Raw genomic sequence first — 26,445 nt, 5'->3', positions numbered from 1 at the left:
GTTTGGATGATTTCATAATTTGATTATGCATATCATACTGAATCATGTATTAATTAATAACAATACCTTCCTTGAAAATGTCTATGAATAGTTTATGCTAAAAAGTGAGAAAAATACTCACAAGTAACTGGAGATGGTTACAATTGTTCATGGCTTCATGTATTTTCTGTCACAGGGTTAAATGTAGCCTAATATTCTACTAGGCAGGATTCATCAAAGCAAATGAAGAGATTTTAACAGCTAAATTCATATCTGGTACATAGGTGAAGTGAGTTATTACTTAGATTTCAGCCATATCTTCCAATGTTTATTTTCTTATTGAATAAACTTGACTATACTGTTAAACATTCTTTATGTTTTTGGGACAACACAACTGGATTACAGAAAGCAATTAGCTTTGTTTCCCACTAATATAATGGCTACTACCTTTGTATATAAACATATTAATTTAATAATGACTTTGTCTATTAATATCAGCTCTAAGCTTATATTTTTTATCTTTATTCCAAGAAGTAAAGAATTGCTTGAATTTTGAGGTTGAAAATAGGTTTTAATTTCTCTCCAGCATTTCTCAATGAACTTAATCTCATTATTTGTAATAGTAAGAAACACCTGTAGCTTAATTTTTTAGTGTGTTTGGTTTTTTCAATATTTTTTTAAATGCAGCTTCTGGAGAATACCATATATTTAGTTAAATAAAATAAAGGACATAGTCCTGTTTTCTTACCTGGTGAAGTCAGAACCAAAACTAATTCCTCATCATGTAGAAACTCTTAGGACAGTCTGTGAAACATTTATGACCACTGAGGGCAAGTATCATCTTTATAATTATGAAGTCTGGTCTGAGGGAATTTAGGACTCACAACTTTGACTGTTCAAAATAAATAAATAGTAATATAGGAATTGAAAAGACATAATTTTCAAATTCGTATGGGTGATAGGAAATGAAGTAGAAACAACAACTACCATGCCAATTTCAAATATTCACGGTAATTTTGACCTTAAAGTCGCAGCATCAAATGTGTCACTCTTGCAATTCTCAGTGAATACATTTATGTCTTTCTTTCTGGTTAATCCACAGGAAATTCTGCAACTACAATTAACATTTTTGCCCTACAGCAACAAGAGAGAATTAAAGCTTTTATAATCTGGTTTTAATTATTTTACTGTATGCATCATGGTCCAGCCCATGCCATGTTTTATTAAAATAAAACTGAAGAAAAGGAAATTAGAGCTATCTATTTGGAAAAAAAACCTTCTTTTCTATTAATGATTTGCAAATCAGAAGATTTTGATTTTTGCATCTTTTTTTTGTGTCTATGACATTCCTAGGTTTTAGAAGCCTATTTGAGCTGTGGTTCCTTGTGGGAAAGCTTCCAGCCATGAGTGCTATTCACACCAAACAATTCATGGTTAATGATTGTCTTTTATCCATGACTGGTGAATTCATGTATAAAATAATATCTCCCTGCACCCCCATGATAATTTTTATGTGGTGGTGAATTTTATTTTAGGTGCTATAAAAGACTCTTTAGGCACTTACATTTCATAGTTCCCACTTTTTCACATAAAACATAAATTAGATTCTCACATTGTTGGTAAAAGGTTAAAAAAGTGAAAAAGGAAGCCAAAAAAAGTCAAATTGAAATGTTTTTTTACATGGCACACTGATGGAAACCAGGTATTTATTACCCTGCATCCAGCTGTGCCCACTGCATTGACATCTCAGGAAACAGGTCTATCTTATCATGGGGAAATCAATGAAGTTTGCTGCTCAATATGCAGTAGCTGTCAATAGTGCAAATAAAAACTGCCTCAACCTGTGTTGGAAGGGTAACAGAACAAAAATAATGAGGAAAGGTGAGTAGAGTGCATAAGGTGTACACTGAGATTTTGGGATTCCTACATTCAATTTACATCTCTCTCACAAATTTCCTCTGAGACCTTGTCCAAATCAAAAGAAAGACTTTAAGATCATTAAGTGGGATTTGGGTAGGAGTTTGTGTTGTGTAAATTCAAGACTCTGATCCTTTAAGATTATTCTTTGTCTCGTGGGTGTGTGGAAGATATTCACATTTTTACAAGGGAAGAACCCTTGGGGTTTAGAGCAGTGGTTGGACTAATGCCCAGCACAGCACCACATTATCCCCAACACTGCCACAATACCAGAATACTAACACAATGGTATTAGTGACTTCTCAAGTGTCAGAAATAGTTAAAAAAATTGTCTAGAAAGTTACAGAGAAGTAGAAGGGGCTTGTGAAACAGTCCTCCTGGTCTCAAAGGAAGGACTCTAAGCCCAAACAAAGGATCATTTCCAGGTAGTCTGGAGTCTTCTTGCTGAGGCACTGAGTTGTTGGTTCCTGCCGTGTCTCTTGCCATTTGACTGGTGCCATAGGTCCCCATACTCCCCATGCTCTTTGGAATGCAAGACATGAGTGCCAGTTCACAGCCCAGACAACATTTATGAGGGAGTTTTTGCTAAAATTAGTAAATTGAATGAAAATAATCAGTTCAAAATGGCATATCCTGAAATGACCCATGGCTGAAAGAAAACCTAATGACACTTTTAAAATCACCTATTTTCTGAAGTTCATAAATAGTCATCACTGCCATAAGGGCTTCAGATAACTTTTAGTATGTTAGCTCTCTCATTGCTTTTGTGAGCCAAAGCAATATGATCAGTTTCTTTTTCTGAAAAGTACATTTTGTACCTTTTGCACCTCTGTACATTTGCACCTCTGAAAAGGTGCTGCTTTGTGTTGCAGCATTTTTGAAAGTGTATAAGTGCCTATGGAGGTGGAGTATCATCAAGTTTTTCAAATAAAGAGACCAGTTAGGTACTGAAGCTCTATCTGTTTCTTTAGAAACCAGAATATTTAAAATTGTGCTTTGTATAACATTGAAAACCACAAGCATTGCAATTACAGCTTCTTTTCCTTCCAATCCAACTCACTGTTTCACCAGACCATGCTGCATCAGACCAGACATTCACTCACATTGTTTCACTCAGCAGAATTAGTAAATTCACTTACTTGTGCAGGTCTTGTTGTATTTAGGGTTCTCTTGGGGAAACCCTTCCAACCGGCACTGGAACCTGTGCTGCCAAAACTCCTGAAACCACGGGTTCCGATGGTTGGTTTCTGGCCGGAGCTGTAGGTAGTAATCATCAAACCATTTCACGTCTGGGGACTGCAGCTTGATCGTTATCCCACCGACAGCTTCGTTCTGGTACCCTTCTGTCACGTCGTACCTGTCTGCCCAGCCGTCACTGCAGGGGTGAAGGAGAGGGACACCACATTGGCCATCCAAAGGAATAAGGAAAGAGCTTCCTTAGCATTGAAAATCAGAGCCTAAGAGCACACACACTAGCAGTTGTGGTTCTGAATGGAGTCTTGTAAAGCACCTGTAATTCTTCCAGAGTAGGAATTCAGTGTTTTACTTACATTTGTTTGACATCAGCACCTTCTACATAAATTATCTATTCCAAATCCTCCAGGTAGGGTAATTGAAACAATCTTAAAAGTCACAGATCCTGGAATCTGCTGTGTACAAATGTATCTCTGCATCAATTAAACTCACTGAGGGGAGAAAACCTTGGGTTCAGCATTTCCCTGACATTGGGTTGATACTACTCTTACCTGGGAGGACGTGACTTTGAGGACATGACCTCTCACTGTGCAAAGGGCAGGACTGTACTGCAGACCATGCTCCTACTTCTTGATGGAGCACAGCACAAGGAGCCAGAAGCAAGCCTTGAATGGGCTGGCACTGCTCCAGCAGAAACACCAGCACAGAGACAACATGCATTGCATCTGAAACAATTAATTCTCTCTGCAGACATGGCTAATGAAGCTGGGCAGAGCATTATGCAGATCCAGGTGTTGCTCCTATTTCTGTGTTGCTTTATGGAGTTGTGTGATACTGTACTGCACACAGAATTTTAATCCCCTTCTGTTAACCTTTGATCTTGCAACACGCAAACCATAAGGAGACAGAAGCAACTGAAAACCCCACTCAAACAAAATGTCACAAACATTCAGGGTAATTGCCGTCTCCCCATTTCACAATGGATTCTTCTGGAAGTACTGCCATTTATGAAGTTTCACTCAACCCTAAAAATGTACATTTCTCATTAGAACAATTTCGGATTTCTTCTCTTTTATCATGAACATGATATTTCAGTTTTTCAAAGCTCAGAGACTTGGAGAAGAATCTAAGATTAGCATTTGTCCCTCCTCTAAGAAGTCACTGATGTTCACTATAGAGAGTACCTTTAAATCCTAAAAGTTGTGTAATTGAAGGATGAAAAATAAGCTCAACTTGTCTTATTTTAAATCTTCATGATTTGTTTAAAGCTAGCCCTTCTGTAAGTTAGTCATACTTTAAGTGATGTAGGTGACCTTTATGTGTGTGGATCTGTTCTCTTTTGATCATTCGCTGCCTGTCTTAAACTTTTCTTCTGTACTGCAGAGCAGGCAGGAATCCTGCTGCAGACACCTGGTCCCCAGTGCATTCCTTAAGCTGTGAATTCAGCTGTCCACACAGAGCAAACACACCCTCAGACAGTGACTCCTGCACAAGACACTCTTTCAGCAGAGCCTGGACTCTTGACTAGGTCTTCCTAGCACAGCTGCAATGTCAGCAAGTAGCAGCTTCACCAGGGGGAAAAAATACCCAGTGTCTGGAATCAAAATGAAAGAACCATTAAACATGCTTCGGATTTCAAATGCACTGATTTACTCAGCACAGAAGAGTAAAATATACATTCGCAAAAGGAGAAAGATGAGCATTGCTGTTTAGCTTGAGTATTACACTTGGAAAATTTACCTTCCAGCTTAGGGATTAACACAGGTGTTAATGTTCCCAACTGCACTCCAGAGGCTCAGTAAGACAAAAAGCCCCCACTTCCACCAGGAATGTTTACTGGACAGAGTTAAAACCCACTAGGGGTTGTGTTGTGATAAAAGCCACAGAAGGTGTTTTAAATTTATGACTGATTTAACCTTTCCTTTAAAAGATTCATCTTGTTCTTTGGCAAGTTTTTAAAGCAGTTTTATCCACCCTCATGAAACCTGATAAGTTTTTAATGCAGGAGGTAATAGGCTTTGTAGTAGGGATTTTTTTCTTAAACTGGGTAGAATTTGAAAGAATTAAAGCCATGCTGGCAGTATTGCAGCCTTATGAGTTGTCTCATACAAACAAAACAAAACCCCAAAAAACCCAGAAAAAAGTCTGTTTTCTTTATCATTAATTATCTTTATCATTAATTTCTTTATCATTTTCAAAGGAGTAGGTTTGTAGATCTAATCCAGGAGGGTGCTATAAAATTTACAGAATTACTTTATGATTAGCTATCCCTCTAAGAAGATTTGCAATAGAGATACCATTTTATACCTTTAAATTATTAAAAAAGATGGAAATGGCAACTTTTTAATGACAATTACATAACCTTCCTTCTCAACTTTTCTGCAGGAGAGCTTCTTAATTCAACAGAGCTGCTTCTCATTCAAATAAGTATTTCAGCTTAGTTTCTTGAACAAAAGGTGTTTAGGAATATTCTATAAAACCTACTCGAAGTACATATTGTACAGACAACAATGTAAAGATAACAAAGCCTCAGATGGACAATGTGGAAAAGCAAATGTTAAACTACTATTCCAAAATTGGTGAAAGTGGAGTATTCTACAGGGTAGAATGACTATTTAAAAATCTAGTTGTTTGTTTCAGAGGTGAAGGGTTAACCAAAAAGCGAGATGATCTAGAAAACAGACTTGATTGAATTAGCTGAAGACTTATAGCCTAAAGAACCAAACACAATACTAGGGAAGACATGTGCTATTTGTCTTCAGGTACATCAAAAGCATCAGCTAAAAGATCACAAGTTGTTTATCACATTGAGATAAGCATCCAGGACTTAAACTGAAAAGAGAATGACTCAGACACCAGGAAATTTTCCTCACAACAAAGAGAATGAGGAACTAGAATAGCTTGAAGTGAAGACTCTTAGGGGTGTCAGAGAGCAAGACAGGCAAGCATCCATCTGACATAAATGTCCCTGCCTTGGTGAAGGGATGGCAGTAGGCTATCTGACTTCTTGACATCCACTATGCATTAGGAGTTGTTGATATTTGACATATGTCTGGGAATGATGATTCTGTAAAACCCATCAGGTTAGACCAAAAATTCAGAGAAATTTAAAACAATAGCTCTCCATCACAGCTCCCCCAGATTCTTGTAGTGTTTTGCCTTAGTTATTTTTTTCATTATTGTATTTTTTCTCTCTCTGTAGTTGCTACGGGAAGCAAGAAGGAAGAGAAATTTATTTCGGCTGAGTGATGTGTTAAGCTATACACGCAGCTAATTCCAATGATGCAGTCAGGGGAGGAAGGAGTGTACACTGGGTTAAAATAACTCTTAATGAAAATGAAACTGTTTTATCTCTCTTTTGTTGAGTGAAAGGAAGGTTTTACATCTAATCCCCAAATAACACTGTCTCAGTATAATTAAGATAATCCTTTGAGGTTTAAAAACAGAAAAGAAATTCTACATTCCCTAATTTAGACATTTTGTTTTACATTCTGAAGTAAACACAGGTCTGGCAGTTTAAGGCCACTTTCTCAGTTTTGAATATCCATAGCACCAATTCTGTAATATTGGCCCTATATGTAAGACTTGTGACTTCCATAGCCCAAATGACCTTTGTCATGGGAAATGAAACTCCAAAACCAATGAGTCAATGATATTTAAAAAACTACAAAATTATTTGCCCAAACTGACATGCCTACCCACTAAATGGACACAGATTCAATTTTTACATATTACAAGTCTTTTATACTTGTTTAAGCCATTTCTTAAATGACAGTTATAGGGTTTATAATAATGATTTCAGTGAAAGTTTTCATATTCTTGAGAAGCCTTTCAAGGAAGTGGGGAAATTCTGCCACTTTTTAGGGACAGCTGGACTAAAAAAGTTTCAAACTGGAATATCCAATGCTGATAAAGAGATTAAATAAATATTAAAATTGACTATTTTTCCATTCAGTACCACAATATTCTTCAAGGACAACTTCAGATTTAAGTACTCCTGAGCAATGCCAATGCCTGTTGTGGTTTTGTTTCATTCCATGCAGCACCTTGGCAGAGTTGGAACTTTGCTGTTCTGGGAATAGAATTATGGAAAACAATATACAACCTTTGATTTGAAGACCATTAACTGTAGTCTGCTTCAAAATTTAGCAAGAGTATATGCTGGATAATACAAGAGGGGCAGAAAACAAAGAGGTACACTGTGCAAATTGACAGTCCATTAAACTACTGCAATCCTTTTCAGGCACTATTTTGTGACTATTTGACAATCAACTCCTTTTAGTTTCATTGTACTAATAAATTAAGCAACAATGAGTTGCAAATATGATTTTTTTGACTATTGGAGATATTTTTATTTCTTTTCTTTAAAGCCGCTCACTTTAAAAAAAAAAGGTTGTCATTGAGAAGCTATGAAGGTATCAGGTATATACTATCAAGATCTATCAGGTATTATTAGGAATATATTATCAAGATATAAAGACTTTTTGGGAACTAACTAACTAACTAGGATGGTGCAGTTGTCTGCTCTAGGCTGCTGCCAGTCCAGGGTGGGAGAAGGCAGCAGGGAGAGATCTAATGCTAAGCCAGCTACATCTGCAATCTGGTGGACATCCAGGACACCAGCTGGAGGTGATGTTCCAGCAGAAGCTCCTCGCCATGATACCTTGTGCCTTGTCTTTTCACTGCAGTTCTTTAGAGCATATAAAGCTGCAGATGTGTCTCATGGTTTGGTCCATTAAGTGATTCACTAGACTGAAAGAAAGTTTTTGGCTCTTGGCTCTGGACAAATTGTGATCAGTAAAATGTTGTGTTAGTACCAGTGAGCTGACAAGCATAGCTTTAGGATTCCTGTGAAAATCACCTGGAAAATTCAGCACACATTCTAAACCTCTATTTCTAAGACTAGAAAAAATACTAAGAGACACAGGTGTACAACAAAAATAGATTCCCTTTTGCGAACTCTTCCACTTATTTTTCTATGTTGAAAATGCAGCAGGGTCTTGGAATCAGTTGAGCTGATTTCTTTTTCTCTGAAGTCCCTTTCAAGCTATAGCTAACATTATTACAGTTAATGAGTGCATTCATTAGGCTGTAGACTGGTGTCTTTTTTGTTATGCAAAAATCTGTTTATGGGCAGGCCACATGATAATGATGGAAACTGCTGTTCTGCCCACATCTATAATCACTCTCCTGCCAAAAATCTGACCAATAGCACTTGAAAATATATTTCTCCACCTGTGTAGGAGTTTTTGTCTGAGTGGCTTTAAAATTAATTTCACTGTATTTCTTTGTTCTTCCAAGGTTTTTTTCCATATATTTCAAAAGCTCTAAAAGTATTAAAGAGTCCTGACACTCTTCTCAAAGCACTATGTGTCTTGCAAAGGTAAATTTGTTTGGTTAATACTGAGAGAAGGGTGGCATTGCTTTTGCTGAGCAGCTGTAAACTGATGCATTTAGATGAGCTCATTTTATAATAACTGTGCATGCAATGAATTCTTGTTTTGCTGCCTGGCTTTTTTTAGATTGCAGTTACTCTTTTTTTTCCTTCCTTTTCATGCATATTATAAAAATAAATAAATTTAAGGGTAATTAAAAGGAAAGAAATTACTTGATTATTTTTAGGTAGTTTGGCCCACAGTTTTCTACAATGTGATAGCTAGAAGTAGCTATGCAGTGAATTTGGCTGATATCTTACACAGGGGATTACTGGTACTAATTACTTGCTGAGTATCCAAACTTCCCCAAGCTGAGAAAGGTTGTGATGGCAACTTGAGGGATGGTAGCCTATAGCAACATCTAATTTGCATGAAAACGGAGAGTTTTGCAGCTGTGTTCATCTCTAGTTCAGAGCTGCAAAGTAATTCAGCCTGACTGTATTCGGGTGCACAAAAAAATACACTTTCCAATGTGTGATTCCTATTTCTTTACACTTGCCAGGAGTCAAAGCTGACCATTTTAACTGAAGTTATATCTGTACATATAAGTCACATGAGATGTCCCGTAAATTGAGGGGAAATTTGCCTGGAATTCCTGAAAACACCAAGAACACTCAAACTGTGCAGTATGTTCTCTTTATTCTCAAATAATTCTTTCATGAGGAGAAGGAAAATATTTGATACATTTCTGAGAAGAAAGGCATTTTGGATGGCTAGAAAATTTGCTTTTCTTGGGATCAAATGCAAAGTTGTGCTACAATGGAAGTCCCTTACTTTTTTTGCTACGTTCACACTAAGTCAATTATTTGTAAAGGCTTTGATGTTTGTCTAGACTGATTAGACCCAGTTTAATCCAACTTTCCTCTGACAAGCTGATTTCTAAATTTGCTGTCACTCAGGGTGTCATTCTTCCTGAAGTGCCCAGCTGGTCCTTGTCTCTACAGACTCAGTGCTACCTTGGGATGCTCTGATAATCCTGACAGTGTCATGGACGTGACTTGGGTGCTGCTGTCAATGAGAATCAAAATGAGAGCTCTGTGGGCTAAAGACCAGAGGGCAGGGAAGGTGTGTCTTCTTGTGATCTGAATCGACATAGGGATGTCCTATTCCAAGCTAATGCTTGTTCACATTCCAAGCAGGCAGCTCCCACGCTGTGTCCAGTCTCCTGGCTATAGTTACCCAGGAGAAACTGATAAGACTTTAATAAGGGGCAGGGAGGGAGGAGAAACCAAACTTTTCATGACATGTCGTAAAAAATGTAGTGGGAAGCACTTTTCTTCAGATTTTGCATTAGATAAGGATGGTTAAAAGAGAGTAAAAGCTAACGAAGGGATGTCCCTGTAGGAAAACCTAAACTTTCTTTGGGAACTGGCCATCAGACATCAGGACTGCTTCTTCACTGTTGTTTTATAGGGTAAAAAGATTACATCATACCCTTGAAGTGTTTTTTTCCAAATATTGCAGCAGCTTTTCTTTTCAACAATGTTAATGCTGTTGAGTTATATCTAAAATTCACTCTAAGCTCCTCAAACCATAAACCTCTCCTAGTGACAGCCTAAAAGCCACCACTTACATAATGTCAGCAACAGCAGAAAAAAAGGAAAGGAAAAAGAATGGTTCATGTCTAAAGCACTTCAATTTCACATGTATATTTACTGTGAAAATACTGATTTTTATCTCCTCCAGAATCTCAAACTTCAGAATAACTTCAGGGCACTGGAAAGTAGTCTCTGTTGCTGTATTACATAATATAAAAAAGGTATATATACAATTACCAAAAAAAGTCATGAATAGAAATCAGGGCTTGGCAGAAATGATAAGCAAATACCTACTGTCTTCAAATGCTGTCACAAAGCTATTTTCTACACATCCCATGCCCCTGGAATGGAAACATCTCTGGGATGACCCTAAATGCTGCAAGATCCTCAGTTTGTTCTGCTGCAGACAACCAGTGTTGCATTTCTACTCATGATTGGTCCCATTGATTCAGAGGATTTTTCATAACATCAAGTCTACCTGGACTATTCTATAGTCCTATAAAGCCTATTCTGAATCAGAGTTATCTTATGATAGTAATTTACTGAGGCTGCCAGTGATGGAATGATTCCCCATTAGACATCCAACCACTACTTTTAGGGACATGCAACAACAATCTTTAAGATAAATTCAAACATAGGCATATGAATGAACAGATAACTGTGATAGCCTTACTACTTTAAAAATATACCAGGAATGGGAAAAAATGGTTTAAGGGAAGCCATTTACTTATTTGACAGAAAATGTAATACACATAATCATATGTATATATGATTATATATATAATCATATGTATATATATAATATATATGCTAACATATTTTTTTTTTCTATGAGTATATATTTACAGGATTTTCACCCTGAAAAGATGCACACAATAATCAGCATGCAATAATCTCTCATGTCTGTGTGCCAGCTATTAAGCTTTTTTTTTAGCATTTAACAGTTCATTTAACAGTTACTAAAATATGCTATGAAATATAATTCAAAACAACACTTGAGATGTTGCCTCTTGTTGTTGCAGAATAACACCTTTAGTAATAAATAATATACTTAATGTATAAACAAGGTACAGTATGATTAAACCAATATATCTAGGTATTTTATAGAGAAGTAAACATTAAACAAAAATGAGCTTAAAAGTTAGCCAACACAAAATAAAATTTAAAGAAGCATAAATATATTTCATATTTCAGTAGCTACTCTTAATAGCAATGCATATGTGAACACTATACATTACTATTTTGGAGAGAATTTGTTTATGAATCATCAGAAACTTTAGGATGAAATTTTGAACATGGAATAGAAAGGTAAGGATGGTATGTTAACAATATTATTTAGGACCTTTTTTAAAACCATGCCTACCTAGAAAGGTTGCACTGGTCTAATAGTACAGAGGTAAGCAGAATATTGCATTCTAAAAAGTCTTAAATCTCCAGACTTTTGTGTATACTCTAGTAGATCTATAGGGGCTAATATAAGATTTCTAGCTGAACAATGCATAGCAAATTCTGCATGTGCAAAGATTTTAAAATGACAAATATTATGTAGGCTTTTTCAGAGAAAGAGTAGATCATTTCAAGCCCATAAATGCACTAATTAGCACACAGTTAATCAAAAATACAAATCAAATAATATCCACAGTCTCCCAGGGAGTTAGTAATTTCAATAATTTTTTAACATCCTGTCCAGCAAATGGAGGCAAATACAGCAAAGGAAACCAAGCTAGTGAAAATATACTGAAATTCTCCTCCTGCTTAAATCAGCTGAAGTTTTACCACTGACATCATCCAGGACTGCCTCTTGCTCAGATCAAGACATATCCCTCTAATTCAGTGCCTGCCCTCAGACAATATAATGCATGGTGACTGGCTCATCCCATCCAATCATACTGGTATTATCCATGGATATAGAGAGAATTGAATATAGAGCAGCTTTATAAGCCCTTCATCTTCTAAAGCTCAATTCAGAATAATTCAGGCGTCACAGGCTACAAACATGACGTTCTCCTAGTCAACTATTTGAGGAGGAATCATGACTGTCAGGAAAATTACATCACTAGACAAAATTGCCTTCAGAGGAAGAAAATGTGTCAAAGACCTTGCAGTCTGACTGCCTCTGCTCTACAGCACCCAAAGCCACCTTCTTCTTAAAAAGAGTGGTTCATATTGAATGTGCTGACACCTCAGAGCTACGATGCAATATATACATCACAAGGTTTGAGATGTCTGTTCAAGGGATTCGTCACTGCAGCAAATCACAAATCTTTTACAAGAATCAGAGCTCAGGAATATATTTACATCTTAGTGGCACAAATTAATCTGAAACCAGAGTGACGTCCATTGTTTTATTTCTTTAAGTAATTGGGTCTCCTTGAAAAACCTGATCTAGTGGAAGGTGGTTCTTCAAACCCAAGCCATTCTATGATTTTATGATTTCTTTTGTTGAAGCATTTTTTATTTCTCATTTCTACAGGTTTAGAACAATCATTTTCAAAAGTAACTGCACATCTATGCACTCAACTAATTTTATACCAATTACTTGAGGTGCCCAGAGCTTGGAGTTTGAAATTTTAAATAAGTGACCATAACTCCCACAATGAGAGATTGATTTCTGTGTTGCCATCCACACAGACAAGATAGAACTTGCTTTACTGTGCTCAAACCAAAGCTCATGAAACCCAACAATCTCCCCCTAATGGAGTTCAGTAAAAAATTTTATATGTAGTCAAGGCCCAGAAGAAGAATTTGAATAAGTTTAGCAGACAGCAGCTCACATGTTCTACCATTTTAATGGGTGAGGATTTATGTCAGCAACATGAAACAAAGTAAGTCTGATTTGAAGTAGTCTTTAGGATCATTTCAGTTTGGGTGAAGGTAACTCATAACACCTGTTTATGATACTACTTTCCAAACAAGTACCTTAAAAATTCACAGCCAGTGGCTTCTTTACCACATCTTCGTGTTTTAATGTGTCATTAAAAAAAGTAATTTCTCTCAGCATAAATATTGCTGACATTTCTTTACACTGTGCTAACCCATGTGGAGGAGGAATATTTTTAAAATAAGGTGAGAGAACTCACAGATATGAAGCCCATTAGATCAGGACCATTAAATTTTGCCTAGTTTCTCTGTTCAAGTAGGCCTGATTTTCATTGAACAACACATTTATGGCTCCTTTGTTGTATTGAGTTGACAGAGATTTGCCTTAACAAAAACAGAATGAGACCCATGGGTGATCTGTACCCTGTGAAATTGCCTTCTGCGTTAGAAATTTGCTTAAAAATCCAAGTAGTCAAAGTGTAAAGTTGAAAACAAATGCCATCCAGAATATATTGAGGGAAAAAGGGCAAAAATGTGATGAGATGATCATACTTCAAGTAAAAATGTATCACTTAACACATTATCTGTATTTAACTGTAAGTCTACCAAGAAAGTATTAGTATGTACTTTTAACCTATTTTTGTTGAAATTACTGAAAGCAATGCTTATACTCATGCAAAGCCCTTAAGACATCACGATGAGGCTTTAGGTTTCAGACATGTGGCTGTGGTTACCACCAGTGAATCCTGCAGGTGAAGTTTGGCAACATCTCCATGTCTCTCTCTGACAGTACAGTCTATCACTAGAACTGCTCACTCATCTGCAAATATTTAGATCTGGTCTGAGGGGTTTTGGCTTAAAATCTATTGAAACAAAGCTTTGAAAATAAAGGACTGTTAATGGCCTACAGAAAAAAAAAATAGTATTTGGGGTTATCTAAAAAGCTTAAATATTTGTTCTGCAGTACAGTAACACAACAGGTTGTTATTTGACAAGTTCTTTCAAAAACTGTATTGAAAATACATTCCAGAATTAACTTATATACAGATCACATGGGTGACATAAATTCAGGAAATAGTGATAAAAAATCAATACCTGATTCTTTTTTGTAAAATAAATTTTAACTTCATGAACTGCATGTCTGTCTGTCTTGCAATTATATGTCACAGATTTAAAAAAAATCTTAAAATTAGAAAAAATTCATTGTTTGAAAATTGACATTTGAGATGTACCTTGTTAATATTTCCAAGTGACATGAAAGACATAGGACAAGGTGCAATGATTTCATCAGCAATTTTTTATTACTTTCCTTAGTGTATCTATGTCCTAAACCAGTGATAAATTATGATAATAGGAACTCATCTATCATGATTTATCAGTTCATACATAGCAAGACCTTTCCTTGTGACAGGACTGTAAGTGAAAACCTCCAAATAAAATAGCAAAGTATGTCTCCAACTAAAATGGCTCACATATGATAATACATTTTGTACCTATTCCTCTGTAAATGGTACATTAATTGTAGGGCTATATCCCTAGTTTAAAATCTAATTTACACATTCACATTTAAAACACTTTCATTCAGGGTTCTTACTCAAGGGCAAGTCTCTTGATGTTTGCAACTGTTTACCACTAGCTTCATGGGCAACACAAGCATTATTTATTGTTGGGAGTAGCTTAATGAGTTTTCATGTTAGACTGTATTTAAGCCAAATCCTAACATGAATATTCAACTGGAAAATTGATTCCAAATTTTATATATTGAGAGAACATTTTGCAGAGATTTTGTTGGCATTGGTCAGCATGAAGAGAGAAAAACAAAGCCTCTAGATCAGAGCTTTGTTTTACATATCTTGAAATTTTGGGTTCCGTAATTTATTTCAGTGCCTACAATACTCTAGATATTCAATAAAATTTTATGGGAACATCTTCATAACATTACAAATACTGAAGAAACAGATCTCTTTATCAATCTTTCAAAGGTAGAAAAAATGCAAAGTGCTGAATCCATATCCATGTTGCCAAGCAACACTTTTCAACTAAAAAAATATAAAAATATAGAAGGAAATATTAGAGTCAACGTGGGATCTATGCCAAAGCAGATCACTAAGCCATGTTAAATGTTTGAATGCACTTTCTTGAATCAAAGTGTCAGTAGATAATCTTCTGTTTCCCTGGCTGAAAAGAAATATTGATTGAGAGTATAAACTTGCTCTCCTAACTAGGAGAAGCATGATAAAAAGTAAAGTGAGAAGTGACTCTGAAAAGAGTTAATATTAGTAGGGTTATAGTGCCTAATTGAGCTTGAAGTACAAAATCATATAAGTGCCAGGAGAGATTTTGGTTGTAACAGCGAGTCTCAATAGCAGCTTTTCTCAACAGAGTGATGTTATTTAAAGTTTGTGATAATAGACTGGTAGAAGCTCTGTTTTAAATTGAATTGTGCCAAGAAGAAAAAAAGAGAATCTTTTAAAAGGATTTATTTTATTTATTTTGCTTATAAATCTTTTGCACCATAAACTATTGTTAAATCACAAAAAGACTTCAGAAGTACCTAGCAATAGTAAATCAATGGACATACCTGACCTTTTCAAAGAAAGCTTACAAGAACTCTTTGAAAATGCACCATATAGCCCAATATTAGCAGTCTCAGAGGCTTTAAAAGGAGCAAAGGAAAGGAAGCAATATGAAAAAAAAATAGAAAAAATTCTTCTCAATTCTCCACATTGAGGGACATTTAAAAGTTTAGGAGAAAGAACCTGCCTGCCAATTTCAATTAATTTTCATTTCAAAATCTATTTAAATACTTTTTCTAGTCTATTGAATACCAACAAATTTGGAACGAAACTCTTGGGATTTTTTTTAACCAGATAACCCTTTCAGCAAAACTGGCTGGCAGTATGAAACATAGATATTTAAAATTGTTTTATTTGGCTGTAAATCTATGACAATTAAATAAAAATTGCCTATTTACACTGAGTATTTTATTTCATAATTTTTAAATCTATGTTGCTTAAAATATGTATAGTTTCAGTACTTTTACTTATTTCCTTTTTTTAAAATACGGCATTAAAGACTGTCCTTTTTATTCTTAATAGTTTAATAAATATATCTTAAAAATATATTTACTTATTTTCATTTGTCAGTATCAGCCAGAACTCTGAGTACCTCACCAAATAATGCCAAGGTTTTATTGGATGATGATTCTTAGTTCCTGTTGTATTCAACATCCTGGCATGAATATTTGTTTATGATACTTAATAAAATGAACCAAATATTTGTCATCAGACCTCGTTTTTTTCATTCCTTTTCCTGTAGGTATCAAGCTGATATTATTCTTTTATAAAATCCTGTCTACATCAATTTATTAATTGAAAGTGTGAATGAACATGACTAAACAATTTGGTGGTTAGACCCTTAAGCTTGGAAATAGAATCCTTAGGCTGGAAAAAACCTCTAAGGTCATTGAGTCCAACCATTAACCCAGCCAAGTCCACCACTAAAACACATCCCCAAGTGCCACGAGAACATTTTGATGACTTCTCTGTAGTAGAACAGAAATACTGATGAGACTGAAAGAGAAATTGCTCAGAATAACTTCTAAGGAACTTTCTGATAGATCAATTTCTGTCCTGACTGGAGGGAGAGGGGAACTGAACACTCTTCCCAGGAAGGTGAACATGATGGAAGTTTGTGCAACCGCACTCTCACGACTGCTGCTTTGTCACAGGTGAAATAACTGCAGATTCTACCACAAATTATTGTTTAGCATGTTTCTCCTGAGATATGAGTAAGTCTCTCACCATCATGACATCCAGTACATTTGTGCCTACTCCCTCTGCAATATCCTGGGAAACTTATGAATAGCCTACATGAAGCAAATAAAACAGGCCTGTGGTGCTCTCAAAGACATGAACAAACACTGTGAAAACCAGCTATTGGAGAGACCAAAGCAGTAATTCCTTCTGAACATGCTATGCAAAGAAACACCACTGACACTGAGGTGCTCCTGTGGTCTGTGAGTGGGCAGTGACACAAAGATTACAACAGCATTTTCTGGCAGCCAAGAATTCATATTCATAGGAATAACAGCTTCTCCAGCAGAGTGGGACAAAAATTCATTGTGTTTGTTGTGTTGCCATAGTTTTGGTTTCCTTGAGGCTGTTGTAGGGACAGAAAGGGCAAGAAGGAAATACTGTTGGGTAAATATATAGAAGAAAAGCTCATAGTGAAAAAAACCTGTGTTTGAAATTATATCAGTATCTAGTAGGGGTAGAATGGCAGTTCATGCCCTGCAGATGGCTGGTATAGCCCTTGGTGTGTGGACTGCATGGTACCCAGACTTGAGGGGTCACTGCTTTTTGGAAACATATCTACGTCATAATCTGAGACAGAAATATCAGAGGCAGACTAAAATGTAATTTAGTCCCTCTAGTCATGGCACAGGAGGCAAAATTAGGTCTACATAGCAAAGGTGGAGAAAAAGACAAATCATGTGTCTCTGCACATGGCAGGGGGTTGGAGCTATATGATCTTTAAAGTCCCTTCCAACTCCAATCATCCAATGATTTTATGATTCTATGAACCTTGGTGTAAGAAAACAGCAATAATTTTGGGCCTGAGCATACCAACAAAACAGCATTTTCCTTAAATAAATAAGTCACATACTGCATTACTTCTATTTTTTTATTTTTTTTATTTCTTAACCTTGCACTAGAAATGGAATTGTAATACATAATATGGCATGGGAAAATGTAAAATAAAGGTGCAATCAATACAGTGACAAACAAAAACCAAGTCATTGCCAATGTAGAATTTTTCAGGAAAGAACCTAGCAATATACAAAAACCAGTTTAATTCCTTCTTATTGTTTGCAGAGATTAAGTTGACTGGGAAAGATACTTTAATTTGGGAGGAAATATCTAAATGCAAAATGCTGTTGATGATAAAGTGCCATCATAACTGAGGTCTGAAGAGGCATCGAGCAGATGGCTCCACCTAATGTTCAGGCCAGTGATGTCATGAAGAAACCACTCTCCTCTGACAGCTTTCACAATTATTTGGATATTTTTTCTCTCTTTCTGACAGCAAATCAGGAATTCCACTAATTCCATGAGGCTGGAATAGTGTAGGGTGTTACCACTGAGTGTCTATCACAATACACAAGTATTGTGTATCTATACACAATACACAAGTATTAGTGTGATAAGACGTGTGGACTATATTTTTAATGAAATAAAGTAACTTGTGCTGATAAAATCATGGTTCTGAAAAGTTTAGAAACATCTAAATACTCTTATGCTTGATTCCAAACCAAGATTATGTCATTTATTGTATTTTGTCATAATTGTATTTTGTGACATTTGAGGGTTTTATTTTTCTGAGGGTTTTATTTTTAACTTAAGTTCTCTGCAGTGCTGTGAACTATCCAATTCTATACAGTTTGGAAGAATGAGACGCAAATTAGTTTCAGTGGGATGATGCATTTGATTTCTTAATTGAGAAAGTTAAATAGTGATAGCAATGATCAGAGTACATTTGGAATTTGGGGATTTGTTTCTGAACTCTTTGGGGGTTAAGAATCCAAGAGTCATGTTTCTCTGTATTTGTCACACACCTATTTATATCCATCTATATTTTTATAATTGTTTTAACCACTTGAATTGCTCATAAAGGAGACAGATGAAAAAGAGCTGTGGGGACATTAAGAGATGAAACTGCCTTAACCAAAACCTTCAGGAAAAAAAAAAAAAAAAAAAAAAAGATAAATCAGAAGTACTTTTCTTGTAAGAACTTGTTTCAAAATAGACTCAGCAGCCAGGTCTGATACAGGTAAAGAGTTCTCATATTTTGATCTTTTATCAGACTGCCTTCTAAAGGTCTGCCAAAAGTATTATAAAGGAAATGTAAGTATTTTGTGAGGATTTTTCATCCCAGAGAGGCTGCTAAAATAAAAGCATGACCTTATCTGAGGTACCTATATTAGTCACAGAAAGTTTAGAATAATAAAAGAGTTTTTGAAACTGCTTGGTGTTCTGAAATCAAAGTGCTTATGTGATGAGAAAGAATTAGGCAATAAGAATTGAAGGAAAAAAATTATGAGACAAATAAACATAGTTTCTAAAAAGAAACACATAACTTTCATTCACAGAAAAAATCCCAGACTAATCCCCTAAAATTCTTCAGGAAAAAAAAAGAATTTAGGATTTCCATACATAATTTCCATGCAATTAAAAGTCCCAGAGGTTTTTTATTGATTTTCAATGACAAAAATGAAGCTACTGCTAATAAGTACTGTTGTTAAAAAGAGGAATGGAAAGGAAGACATGAAAACACCTGAATAGGAGTTATTTTCCTAATCTGAGGCAGGGGTTCCCAAACCATGAAGTATGAGCCAAGTATATGGACACAGGAGAAGCTAATAAGTTCTTCTGATGCTCAGTCTCTCAATGGGATCTGCTCTGGCTGGTGTGAAATTTGGCTTATAAAAACTGGGAATAAGTGATCCAGAACATTGCCTGCACAACATCCCCATGTTACCCAGGAAGCTATACTTAGTTTGGCTGTAGCATCAGTGTTCTTTGGCTAAAATAATTAGAAGTCAAGCTACCAAGAGGCTTGTGATAGCAAAGGAAAATACGAGACTTTGATTACAGCTTGTGTGACAGGGCAAAGACCGAGGGCATGGGGAACATAATAGAGGTGTTTTATTTTGTTTCTCTGTTGTTCGTGGCTTTCTTGGTGTTTTCCAGCAGATTGCTGTCAAATGTCTTGGGACATTTTCATGGGACTGTGTTTGGCAGAAAATACTTGGATCGTTTCCTGAAAAAATTAATCTTTTATAGTTTTTACTCGTCCAATCAAATCAATAAAACCAACAACATTTTATGCTCCTATGTATCTGCTCAGCCCATAGAGCAACGCTTCCAATAGGAGGATAGCAGAGAATTCTGGGTTTATTTTACTTTAGCGTTCCCTGATCTTGAAATTTTTCTGCATTGAAGGAGGTCTTGACGGTAAAACACATACGCAAAAGTAAATTTAATAATAGAACAAAAGTGCAGCCACATTGCCAAACTGAAAAAAAAAGTAACTCAGGAATTATTCAGTCTGGAATTTCATGGTAACATAAATTTAAAAAGGAAGAAATCCATAACTAAAGACTGCAACCACAAAACAAGGGAAAAAAGGTAAAGGTTATTTACAGTGAAAGTATAAGAAAATTACTGCAGTTTGTTAGTTCTATGTGGGAAGGATAAATTTTCCTTTACTTTATTTTCTAGGATGATTGTAACTGCCAAAGGACAACAGTAAAACCTTCCAGAAAAGAGATAGGGGTGCCAACTCCAAATCTAAAAGGGAACATTACAGAAGTGCTATTTATATGAGAAAATATGGGGTGGTGAAATGCAGGAGAGTAAAGAAATAGAGGTTTGGTTAGCTAACCATGGTCATTAAGCAGCCTTCAAGTGACTTTCTTTAGTTTCATCTTCCTATAACATGACTTTTAATAATATTTATTTATTTTGCAATAGCCATCAATCATTCCATGACAAACCATGGTGCCAGAAGGCCATCTCTTTGATATGGTGCTGTCTCTTTGATCTGGTGTCCTTTTCCAGCAGAACATGCTGGGCTTTGTCTGGTGCACTCTGTTTAAACTGCTCCTTGAGATCTTCTTGACCTAGCAGCATGTTAAGAAACCCAAGTTATTGAAACAAAGCTTTCATTCATCAGATGGGCATTCATCAGATTTGAGAACTCCTTCAACCTGAGAATTTACAGTGGAGCATCTGTTCTTTCTGTTTTTATTTTCAAATATTCATTCTTGAAAGACAAAGATTTCTACTGATGTGCTGTGTAAGATGCTGATTCATTAGCACCAGCTATAAAAGTGCCATGGATTTGATTTAGATGTCTTCTGGAAAGCAATTGTAATTCCAATTGTCATCTGCTCTAAATTGAAGTGTAATTAGAATTGCCTACTGTATTATAACTTAATTCAGAGTATGCAAACTAAATTTCTTTTTCTAGGAATTTATAAAGAATAGGATGTTAATTTTGTCTTATTCCCTGAAACTTCTGCTCTAACTGCTTAGAGTGATGGACAGTGCAAATTCTTAGGTGAAACTGAATAATATCTCTTCTTTGTGAGAACTTACATGAAAAATTTAACAGAAGTACATTTATTTCTTCCTTTTAATAAAGAAAAAAAGGAAAAAGGTATCTGGGTTGAAGTATATAAACCTCACTTCCATTGAAATAGATGTAAGGCAGTAAATCTCTGTCTCATTTTATCAAAAGGTTTGAGATTCTGTGAACTTTGTGACAGACATGATTTTCTCTCCCATCTCTTAAAAGATAGACAGTCCTAATGGTTTCTGTTTTGTGGTAGGGTGCATTGAAGTGTCAGTTCATGACTGTGTCCTCTAAGGCATGAAATAATTAATGGCTGCCTACAGTACTGAACAGTGGGACTCCAACCTTCCATAATACAAATCCAGAAATATCTTTAATTTCTGCATTTCTTTCTAAGTTGGTTTTTCTCCTTTCTTATTTTATATGACCAAAATTATATCCAGAAAAGAAACTTTATGATATAAAGTTAAGATGGCTTACTTTCATCTTCTGCATAATGACTATTTCATACAAACTGCAACTTCAGTCCTGAGTAGAACCAAAAATAAGGCCAACATCTCTTTGCATGCCATTCAGACAGCCTTGCCACATTCACTCTCCATCCCAGTGTAGCCTACTTCACAGGATGTACACCAGCCTGGATGAATAAGGAGTTATGAAACCTTCTTAATATTTTTTTTTTCAAATCTATCTTGGGTTTAGGGTGTTTGCTTGAGACACATAAGCTCAGTCTCCCTTAGACCATGGAGGATCCAGAAGACAAGCTTCCTATCTCCTGGCCAAGTGCTGTAAATGTTAAGCTGTTACATGCAAGGTATGTATTATCTCTAACAACCTGTCTCCACAAAAGTAATGGTAATGGTAACTCTTCATGGGGGAATCCATTCAGTAGATGTTAAGCTTTCTGTTGCACATTCCCTAATCAAATCTGTAGGAGCATTAGGATACATGAATATCATAATGTATACATGTTATTGCAATCATGCTTGCAATCATCTCAATCTAACTTGCAAACCTCCTTTTGGTCATGGGACATGACGGCATATCATGACTTTGTTCAGGTCTGTGGAAGCAGAACCACACATCCCAGTGACATGGACTTGGGGCCTCTCCCATGTCTCAGAGCAGTGGTCGGGCAGAAAAGTGAGACAGCAAGGTGAGCAATACCCTCTGAGGCCTCAAGGACTTTGCTCAGATGGAAGGGATGAGACCCATAGTGCAGTAGGATAAGACCAGAAGGCAGCTGATGAAGAGAGCACTGCTTGTTGTCTGTATATAGCTAATAATAATTACATCTTAGGACTCTAATTCACTCTTATTCTGGGCTTCTTCATGCTGCTCTGCTGGTATCTAGGGGCCTTTCATGCACAGACTTAAACCTGGTAGGATTCAACCCTTGAAAAGCAGTCTCTAATTAACATAAAACCACTATACTAACCTTGTTCTGGCCATATGAAGGGACATACTGAGTAATAAAAGAGAAAGAAAAAGGTCAACTACTTTTACATCATTAAGCAGGCAGTTATGCCTTGGAGCAAGAATAGAGCTAAAGCTACTGCTCAAATTTGACCTGTGCTCCAGCCTGGGAATTCAAGCAGCCAGTATGATCTGAAGTCCTTGTAGTCAGCTCAGCCTCATCTCATGAGGCATTTCTTAAAATTTCAGTATGAAGCATATTCATCATTATTATGATTTAACTCAGATAATTCTCAAACACAGGGACACATGGGTTTACATCCTGTGCAATATCACATTGATTTTACTGTTGAAGATTCACTTCAGATGTGAATGAGCCTTAGGCATTCACCACACCTGTAAAATACAGTAGCAGTTACCTGCTGTAAGCCAAACAAAATAGCTTACATAAAATTCATGATTTCTGCTCAGATTTTCTTCTCTGTACCTTGACGTGATGCAGCAATTTAGGATCCCACCTTGATTCAATTCTTGGACATGCAGTCTCAGCCTGGAAGCAAGGTCTTAGGGGCTGTAACCTGAAAAGAGGTTTTAAGGGATGTCCTATTCCCTCAGCACAGACTACAATGTCTGGACATACACTTAAAAGTCAGTGGTGAATGCATATGTTGCTGGAAGCACTAGAGTAATAATGGTATCACAAGTTGATTGTTTCAAAAAAAGCATCAGGATGAGAAAAGAGCTCTGATTCCAATCACTGTCACACACTCTCAGAATAGCCAAATTCCAAAATAGCACTACTTAAGCTCCTGCAAATGAAGCAATTGGAGCTAAAAATGTAGAGCAAAACCTGCAAGTTGTACATAAAACATCCTTCTCAATGAAAACTCATCATGTAGTGAGTATGACATGGAATACATCGGGACGGAGACATGCTAGTCATGCTTCGGACAAAATGCAAGGAAGATAAAGAGGATTACTACTCAGTATTTGGAAAAAGAAAAGGAAATATCCCAGCTTAAACAAAATAATGGAAACATTTCATTGTCTTGCTTAGCAGGTTGGCAAGCAGCACCTCCAAAGGCACACAACAGTGACTGGGTTAAACAAGTAAATCTGTGAATGATTTGAAGAGACATTGCAACCAGAGGTCAGTTCCCAAATTCCTGCAGCTAGCTTGGTGGCAGCACACAAGGATCTCAGCAGCAAGCAGGGGCTCTGACATACTAAGTACTATACAACCAGCAAATAAAACTGCAGTTCTTGTCTCAAACTAACTATGACAGAAGAGAAGATTTTTGAAAAGATGAGACAACAGCTAGAGAGATGCTTTGGAATGCTGGGTTGGAATGGGTAGTGATGCAGGATTACCTCTGCATATGAAATCACGTTCTCAGATATAGGTGTTTCAGGCACCCAGCTTAGTGGCACTTTTAAACAGTCAGCCAAGTGGCCTCAAGAACAGAAAGTCTGTGCAAAGAAATAGAAATTATGAAGATGGATGAATGCAGCTGAGTTTGGAAAATGTTCCTTCTGTAGCTTAACTACATGCCAGGGGCCATTCTGGTGCATTGCAGATCATTAAAAAACCCAAGAGCAGGCCCCACTATTTTTGCAGAATCACCTACTTGGGAGCTGTAATTTTCATTTTAGGTTCGCTGCATCAGTAAGCTAGGCTCTTTTTTTCTGATTCAGGCATCAAACCTGATTTATTTAAGATATATATCCATTTAGACCATATTGAATTACCTAGGAGAATAAAGAAGCAAGTAGTACTTCAGGTAGTTGTAAATTAAATAAATAAATTAGAAGGTATTACATAGCTTAACATTCTATGTTTCAACATCAGAAAAACTAAGGACAGATTAGGGAGACCAACAAAAGAGACTAAATTTGGGTTCCTGTCAGTATTCTGAGGCAATGTATCAACTTACACTAAAAAATGTTGAAACCAAACACTTTGAAAATAAAATCCTGATAAACCATTTTTCAAGTCATAGCCTTATAAAAGATATCTCCATTTAAAGCCTTTGCAGGACAGTTTGATGAAGTACCAAGTAAGTTAGGCTCTGAATTTCATCTGCATTCTATTGAACTGGATTCCTCTTATAGTTACCTGTTCTTTGATGAAATGGTTTAAAATTACTCTAATCTATGCGAAAAAATATTTTGAACATTTTGAACCCAAACTGCAAAATAAAGAACACTGCAGTCTTTGCAAATGATGTCATCTTAATGAACTTAGTTTTTACCTCCCAGAATTAAACTGCAGCAACTGAAAGTTTTGTTCTGTAAAAGGGGAAAAAAAAACATACCCACAAACATAAACAAAAGCAAAAAAATAATTGAACAAAACAAACCTCCAATCTAAGACTAATTGCATAAAGATATTTATCTGTTCATAAAAGTTAGAACCATACTTGTAAAACAGTTAATTGAGATTACACGGCCAGAAAATCTTTGGTCCATTACTATGTGCATTGGATAGTTTGTGTAAATTTAGTGGCTAACAAGAATTTTCCTGAATGAGAGATTTACAAATTTATTTAAATGCAGCGTGGAAAAGGGCCAAAATGCTTCTAACTTTAGATAACCTGCAGCTAGGAGTGAGAGGATGAAGAAAGTAGCACTTGACCTCTAGTCTTTCTGGCAAGAGCCTTAGGAGAAATAAAATGACTGGTTTGTGGATTTTTTAAGTAAATAAGGGAAAAAAACCCTCACTTTCACAAATAATCCTAAACATATCGCTGTGCAGATCAGTTTAGTACCATAAACTGGTCACTGCTACTGGTAGGTTTGAAATCTCGCTGCAATAGCACCATAGCAGTTGGCTGTACCCAGCCTCCAAAAGCATTCTCTGCTCTTAAATCTCCACTTTAGGCACAATGACTAGTTAAGTTGAATGGAAAAAAATAACTTAAAAAAATAACCCAGCCTCCAAAAGCATTCTCTGCTCTTAAATCTCCACTTTAGGCACAATGACTAGTTAAGTTGAATGGAAAAAAATAACTGAAAGTATATATTTTTACTTCTAAAACATTCTGGGGCCATTCCCTGGCACTGTTGAGAAATGGCACTGTTAAATTTGCCCATGACTAAATGTTTTCTTTCTCTCACTTCCCTTGGCAATATGGTCTCATACTGCCTGCTGAGAGCAATTTATGGCATGTGTTATTTCCCAAACCACTCCCCTGTCCAGGAAAGTGCTGCTGGGTTCAGGTTAAAATCGTGCCTGGGAGTGTGCTTATCATATAGCAGTCAAAATAATGATGGATTAATGTTGCACTCCGTGTCCTTAACCAGCTTCTTAAGTAGTGTAAACATACAAAATAGCACAATGCAAGTTACAGTACTCATAGGCGACAGATTCCTGTAAAGTTGGACAGAGACTCCATCCTTAAGTTATCTTGTTTTTTTTTTCTTATTCTTTGGAAGGCTGCTCAGGAACATTAGTGTTTATTTCCCACTATTATGGAAAAAAAGTGACATTTCTAGTTCTTCCTTACTCATAGATAATTGATGTGATTTGCTTTTCTATTTTTTTGTTTTGTTTTGTTATTTGTTGTGTGTTTTTTAATAAATTGCTGCTTCCTTTCCTTATGATTTTCCTTCCTCTTTCCCACACAACCCTGAGGCTCCCTCTTACAGAGGGAACAGTTCAAACCTCTCCATTAACTCAGCAAAATCATTTTGTCTAACTTGTCTATAATATAGGATTCACTGCTTACTTAGCAAATGTCTCTCATTCCCATTTGAAGAGAACTCCATGGGGCTAAGAGCAGAGCAGAGCAGAGTATGAACTACTTCTACCAGAGTTTTTTCCATCAGCATTTATCTGACTGGAGAAAAACAATGTGTTTTAGGTGATCTGCCGCTTCTCTTAACCTTATTTGAGTCCAGTTAAAGTCAATTGAAAGACTGTAATTGGATTCGAAGTTAACAACTGTCTAGTCTTCTGTGAAAAAGTGGCCTTTTCAGTGTGGCTGCTTTAAAGCTGGTGACAATCT

The 26,445-nt window shown here is 36.2% G+C and overlaps 1 protein-coding gene across 3 annotated transcripts in view; it reads right to left on the bottom strand.

Annotated features, from left to right (window-relative positions):
- GRM5 (glutamate metabotropic receptor 5) overlaps positions 1 to 26,445 on the bottom strand; it is a 244,074-nt gene that overhangs the window by 59,315 nt on the left and 158,314 nt on the right. For all 3 annotated transcript variants that reach the window (XM_058018391.1, XM_058018390.1, XM_058018392.1), the window contains one exon: positions 3,036 to 3,271. In XM_058018391.1, coding sequence (XP_057874374.1) covers positions 3,036 to 3,271 — 236 coding nt within the window. The remainder of the gene's footprint in view (positions 1 to 3,035; positions 3,272 to 26,445) is intronic.

The sequence above is a fragment of the Melospiza georgiana genome, chromosome 2, assembly GCF_028018845.1.
Source record: "Melospiza georgiana isolate bMelGeo1 chromosome 2, bMelGeo1.pri, whole genome shotgun sequence".
NCBI classification, from domain to species: domain Eukaryota; kingdom Metazoa; phylum Chordata; class Aves; order Passeriformes; family Passerellidae; genus Melospiza; species Melospiza georgiana.
Note: the sequence above shows the minus strand (reverse complement) of the source record. Positions and strands in the feature narration are given on the sequence as shown.